The sequence below is a fragment of the Palaemon carinicauda genome, chromosome 29 (genome assembly GCF_036898095.1).
Source record: "Palaemon carinicauda isolate YSFRI2023 chromosome 29, ASM3689809v2, whole genome shotgun sequence".
NCBI classification, from domain to species: domain Eukaryota; kingdom Metazoa; phylum Arthropoda; class Malacostraca; order Decapoda; family Palaemonidae; genus Palaemon; species Palaemon carinicauda.
Genome location: NC_090753.1, coordinates 30146781 through 30153536, shown reverse-complemented (window position 1 = coordinate 30153536; position 6756 = coordinate 30146781). Strand labels below are relative to the sequence as shown.

At 39.3% G+C, this 6756-nt stretch overlaps 2 protein-coding genes across 2 annotated transcripts; both read left to right on the top strand.

Annotated features, from left to right (window-relative positions):
- Positions 1 to 737: 737 nt before the first annotated feature.
- On the top strand, positions 738 to 1214 carry LOC137622482 (craniofacial development protein 2-like). Its single transcript, XM_068353088.1, has one exon. It carries the CDS (start codon positions 738 to 740, stop codon positions 1212 to 1214), a length of 477 nt encoding a protein of 158 aa, XP_068209189.1.
- A 66-nt stretch (positions 1215 to 1280) lies between these two features.
- LOC137622481 (uncharacterized) lies at positions 1281 to 3231 on the top strand. The gene is made up of 2 exons (XM_068353087.1): positions 1281 to 1435; positions 2913 to 3231. Exons 1-2 carry the CDS (start codon positions 1281 to 1283, stop codon positions 3229 to 3231), a joined length of 474 nt encoding a protein of 157 aa, XP_068209188.1.
- Positions 3232 to 6756: the final 3525 nt, after the last annotated feature.

Here is a 6756-nt window from a genome sequence, read left to right as displayed (position 1 = left end):
TGTTAAAAAGTAATCAATCCATAATTGACTACTTCAAATCAAATAGAATGAGTCTATACTTCTGTACTTGTTGAGTATACTTGCGATAGCGTCCATCGGTTTCACGAGATTTATGTTTATACTACGACTTCGATTCAGTCGTGTCTATTGAAGGTTATTCGGAAGGTAGCCTATAGTGCAAATAACCGCCAATGTACACAGCAAGTGGCTTCCTTTATGAGTGCTATTCTTTGCATCCTCTTTTTCTCTAGTGTCATCTATTATTAATCCACAGGTAGCTGTTAACCACATAATTATGATTATGAATATGAAATAGTGTATTAGTATTTATAAATAAACACTGACAATGAAAAATTTTATTCTTCCAAAATTTCTTCACGATATTGTATATGCGTTAGTAACAATAACATATGCGGCGTATCGTGCAAAATATTATAAAAAAACACGACTATTGTATGTGTGAAACCCAGCCACTGAGGGGGGCAAGCCAGCCTCAACTTGGTGCCGGTCCCAAGCCCGGGTAAATGTGGAGGGTTGGTGGCAGGAGAGACATCAGGCCATTAAAAATTAGCTAAAACCACTATGGTCCGTGAGTGTAAGAATGAAATTAATGGTGGGGTGTTCCCCTTAATCGACGCATTGGGACCTCGCCTGATCCGAAAAATCGGCAAGGGCTATCCAGTCATGGGCGGGCTGGGTTAAAAAGGCAAGCTCAGAGGAAAATATCTGAGGAGAGAATGAGAGTGGTAACTCTGAATGTGGGAAAAATTACTGGAAAAGGGCGAGAGCTGGTTGACCTCATGGAGAGAAGGATGATTGGAGTGCTGTGTGTGCAGGAGACCAGGTGGAAGGGAAATAATGCAAGAGAACTAGGCGAAGGTTGTAAATTATATTACAGTGGAGCAAATATGGAAGAAAGAAATGGAGTAGGCATAATATTATCAAAAGAGTTGAAGGACAATTTGATTAAAGTGACTAAGAAAAATTACAGAATTATGAATTTAAAGCTAGGACTGGGAGTAACAATAGTCAATGTGATGAGTGCCTATGCCCCACAAACTGGATGTACAGAGGAGGAGAAGGATACATTTTGGGAGGAGATGGACCAGGAACTTGGAATAATTCCTGCAAGGGAAAAGGTAATTTTAGGAGGAGATCTGAACGGTCACATCGGAATAAGTAGGGAAGGGAAAGAAAGAGTGCATGGAGGTTGAGGTGTGGGTGAGAGAAATGATGGGGGAGAAAGAGTGATTGATTTAGCATTGGCTTTGGACCTAGCAATGATCAACACCTTTGAGAAGATTAGCAGACTGATTACTTACAGTAGTAGTGGCAGGGAAAGTCGGATACATTTGCTGATGTGTAACAGAGACCATCTGAAGGAAGTTAGAAATTGCAAGGTGATAAATGGGGAGAGTGTAGCAGCGCAACACAGGTTAGTGGTAATTGATTACACACTAAGGCATTGTAGAAGTAAAAAGGCGAGAATTGACCCAAAGATTAAGTGGTGAAAATGGAAAAAGGAAGAACTGAGAATCTTGTTTAAGGAAAGAATGCTGGAAGCAATAAGGTTACATGAGGATGTGCAAGAATAGTGGACCAAGAATAGTAAAGTGATTCTAAGGATCGGTGAGGAAGTACTTGGAAAGTCATCATGAAGAAGACCACCAAATGATAAAGAATCGTGGTGGTGGAATGATGAGGTGCAAGAACGGGTAAGAAAACAAGAAAGAAACCAAGATGAAGGCAGATCTATCAGGACAAAAGCAGGATAAAGAAAACTATAAACAAGCAAAGAAAGAAGCAAGAAGAGCAGTAGCAAAGGCAAAGGCAGAGGCATTAAATGAAATCTATAAAGAGATGGAAACACCAGAAGGAGAAAAGAAAATATTACGAATTGCTAGGGCCCGAGATACTGCATCCAAAGACCAGACACATATAAAGCAAATAAAAGATAACAATGGCATAGTTCTAGCAGAAGAGAGTGAAATTGAAAGAAGGTGGGAAACATTTTTTGAACGATTATTGAATGAGGATAACCCAAGAACAATATTTAAAGCTGCAGGACCGGATAATATACCAGTAGAGGTATGGAAGAGTCTGGGAGACGAAGGTATATCTTGTGGGACCTGACACAGAAAATTTTCAATCAGGAAAAGATGCCAGAGGAATGGAGAAGAAGCCTAATCATTCCCATCTATAAGGGGAAGGAAGACATCTAGGAATGTGGCAACTACAGAGGCATACAGCTGATAAGCTATACTATGAAAATATAGGAGAAGATTATTGAGAAGAGACTCAGAGATGAAACAACAATTGGTGAGGAACAATTTGAATTCATGCCAGGAAGAGGGACTGTTGAAGCAACATTTCTTTGAGACAGATGATATAAAAACATCGAGAGAAACAAAAAGGGTTACATATGGTCTTTATTGACATGGAGAAGGCATACGATCGTGTACCACGTCAGGAGCTGTGGAGATGTATGAGAGAAAAGGGAGTTCCAGAGAATTATGTAAGAATCACCCAAGATATGTATGAAAGGGCAGAGACAAATGTTAAGAGTAGTATAGGCCTAACAGAAAGTTTCCCAGTAAATGTGGGACTACATCAAGGGTCTGTATTGAGCCCTTACCTATTTGATCTGGTCGTGGATGTAGTAACAAAAGGTATTAGAGATTAGTCTCCTTGGTGTATGCTTTTTGCTGATGATGTTATACTGTGTAGCACTAGGCGAGAGGTAGTAGAAGAGAAACTGGAGTAGTGGAGAAGAGAAATGAAAAATAGGGGATTGAAGATCAGCAGGAATAAGACAAAGTATTTGAGATTGAAAAATGGCGAGAATGAGGAAGTTAGTTTACAAGGAGAGAGATTGAAAAGAGTTGAAAATTTCATATATTTAGGATCAACAGTTACAGAGGATGTGATTTGGGGGCAGAAATAGACAACAGAATAAAAGCAGGATGGAAAAATAGGAGAAAAGTGTTTGGAGTACTATGCGGCAGGAGAATAGGGGATAAGTTGATAGGTAAAGTACACAGGACAGTTGTGAGACCAGCAATGATGTATGGAGCAGAGACGTGGGCAATGAAGGAGACCGAAGAGAAGAAGATGGATGTGGCAGAGATGAGAATGTTGAGATGGATATGTGGGATGACAAGGGGAGATAAGATATGGAATGAGGTAATTAGGGGTACCCCAGGAGTTAGAAAACTATCAGATAAGATCTGAGAAAGTAGACGGAGGTGGTACAGTCATGTCATGAGAAGAGATGAACAGTATATTGGGAGGAGAGTATGGAAATGGAGGTAAAGGGAACGAGAAGGAGAGGAAGACCAAAGAGAAGGTGGGTGGATTGTATCAAGGATAACCTTCGATTAAAGGGATTAACCAGTGATGAGGTGTGGCACTGCGGTAGATGGAGAAAGCTGACCAGAAACGTCGACCCCACATAGAAGTGGGAAAAGATATAGACAAAAAAGAAGAAGACTATTGTACGTATGAATGGTAAAGCGCAACATATCGTGCATAATAGTCGTGATCTTTTCATAAATTTATAGATGAAGTATTATCTCATTTTTTGCTGAAAACAAGGATACACACATTAGTAAGTAATTTGACCATCATTAATGTGAATCAGTACTTTTGATTGTTGGTAATTTAACTCCCGGTCAATTTGACTCCAGGTAATTTCACTCCAACTTTTGTTTTAGTTCAAAATATAAGATGAATATTTGCAAGATAGGCCAGTAATTATAGTTATTATTTCAGAAAAATTAGAATAGCGCCAATGCATCACTGCGTGTCATAAGAGGTGACTAAAAGGGACCAAATGACAGGGCTGGGAACCCCTTGAGCTGTATTTTATATTTCTGTGAGGCATCAATGAGGTGGAGCGTGTGAGACAAAGCTAAAGGCGAAGTGATGTTTGGTGCGGTGACTGGTAGAGTATCTGGGATTGAAAGGGGAAGGGCAAGAGAGTGTGAATGAATGACAGGTAAAGTAGTGGAATCGGAGAAATTATCATCTAAGTAAATGTGGATGAGGGTTGGGTTGGGCAAGGAATTTTGGGCTTTTGTTTGTGCATATGGGCCCGGTTGTGAGAAAAGTAAATAATTTGCGGACTGAATTCTGAATGAATTAACTAGGTGTGTAGAAGGACTGCGTTTAAGGAATTATGTAATTGTCATGGGGGACGTTAGAGAGGTTAAAGGTGTCATTGGGAAGTATGGCATACTAGCTGAAAATGAGAGTGGTGAGATACTGGTAGATATGGGTTTTGAGCAAGAGCTGGTTACAAGTTCTATTTTTTTTTTCAAAAAGAAAGATGATAATAAGTATACATGGCAACTGGAAGAGTGGTAGAAAGAGCATTAATGGATTATATGTTGATAACTAGAAGAATGTTTGGAAGATTGAAAGACTTGCACGTGTTTAGGGGTATGGCTAATGGTATGTCTAATAATTTTTTTTGTGGATGGAAAATTACGTGTAGAAAAAGAAACGGGAAATAGAGTGGGGGCATGCAGAAGGGAGATAGTGAAGGTTGAATAGTTAGTAAAACCAGAGGTAAAAAGTGAATGTTAAGAAAGATTGGAAATGTCATATAATAGAGTGAAAGTGAGAAAGATTGGTAATTTAGGAGAGGATTGGAAGTTAGTTAAAGAACCTTTATTTTTTTTTTTGTGATTGCAAGTGATGTGTGTCAAGAGGATTGTAGGAGGCAGAAAGAGGAAGGGTAATGAATGGGGGATTGAAGGAGTGAAGATAAAAGTGGACGAGAAAAAGAAGGCATTTGAAGAATGGCTGCAGAGTGATAGTGTAGAGAAGTATGGAAGATATAGAGAGAAAAATGCGAAAGTAAAACGTAAGGTAGCTGAGTGCGACTGATTGAAGGTGGGGGTCAGGGATTGGGTCGTTCATATGAAGAAAATAAGAAGAAGCTCTGGAAAGAAGTGAAAAGAGTAAGTAAGGCTGGTTTGAGAATTGAAAAGACAGCGAAAGATGGAAATGGAAGGTTGTTAAAAGGAAAGGAGGCAAGGATGAGGTGGGGGATATATTTTGAAATTTTACTGAATGTTGAGGATAATAAGGAGGCAGATATTATTGCTGTTACAGTTGCTGAGGTGCCAGTGATTGGAGGTGAGAACGAGAGAGATATTACAAGAGAAGGAGTGAGGAGAGCACTAGATGAAACAATAGTAGGGAAAACCCTTGGTATGGATGGTGTGAGAGCTGAGATGTTGAAGGAAGGGGGTGTAACTGTACTTGAAAGATTAGTGAGACGGTTTAATGTGTTTTATGATGTCAATGGCGCCACTGGATTGGGTATGTGCGTGTATTTTACCACTATATAAGAGTAACAGAAGAGAGATGTACATGAATGTTGTAATTCAAGGGGTATTAGTTTGTTAAGTGTGGCTGGAAAAGTGTATGGTAGAGTAATGATTAATAGGATTAAAAGAAAACAGAGAATGCAGTCTTAGAAGTACAGGGTGCTTTAAGATATGGTAGGGAATATATGAATCAGATTTTTACAGTTAGGCATATATACGAGAGATATTTGGCAAAAGGCAAATAGGTGTATATTGCATTTATAGATCTGGAGAAAGTGTGTGATAGAGTTGATAGGGAAGCGATGTGGGATATGATAAGGTTAGATGGAATTGGTGGAAGGTTTTTGCCAGTAGTGAAAAGTTTCTATAAAAGGTAGTAAAACCTGTGTTACGATAGGAAATGAAGTGGGCAAGTGGTTTCCAGTGAGAGTGGGACTGAGACAGGGATGTGTGATGTTGCCATGGTTGTTCAAGTAGTTTGTTGATGAAGTGTTGAGAGAGGTAAATGCTCGAGTGCTTGGCTGACTATTGAAACTGATAGACAAGAGTGATCATGAATGGGAGGTAAATCAGTTGTTTGTGGATGATACTGTACTGGTTGCAGACTCGAAAGAGAAGCTTGGTCGATTAATTTGGAAGAGCACGTGAGAGAAGGAAGATGAGTGTTAATGTGGTTATGATTAAGGTTTTGAGATGCACGAGAAGGGAGGGTGGTGCAGGGTTGAATGTCATGTTGAATGGAAAGATAATCGAGGAAGTTGATCAGTTTAAGTACTTGTGGTCTCTGGTTGCAGAAAATGAAGGATGTAAAGTGTTGGGGGCAGTGAAGGTAGTGGTAAAGGATAGAGGGTTATGAGTAAATGTAAAGAGAGTTCTGTATGAAAAAAGTGAATGTACCAACTGTAATGTATGCATTGGAATTGTGTATAATAAAAGTGACGGAGAGATAGAAACTGAATGCGATCTAGATGAAGAGTCTGAGGAATATGGCTGGTGTATCTTGATAGATATGGTTAGGAATGTAGTAAAGGGTGCAAGCGGGTGTAAGAAAGGATACTATACAAATATAGAATTCATGAAATATATCAAAGAAAAAAAACAGAGAAAGGCCCTATACCCTCCCCTCAAAGGAAAAAAATATATACACAAAAGCAGAATAGAGAGGTACCAGATAAAATAGTAAACGAGGTATATGGCAACTCCGTTCGAAAAGAAGCATTTGGTTATAGTTTAGACGTCAGAAGTTCCACTTGAACAACTATATGATCAAAAAGATACATTTCTGGTTGAGCCACATCCTGAATACAATAAAGAGAGAGAGAGAGAGAGAGAGAGAGAGAGAGAGAGAGAGAGAGAGAGAGAGAGAGAGAGAGAGAGAGAGAGAGAGAGAGAATATTTTGTATCTAGAGTTCTGAAGTGC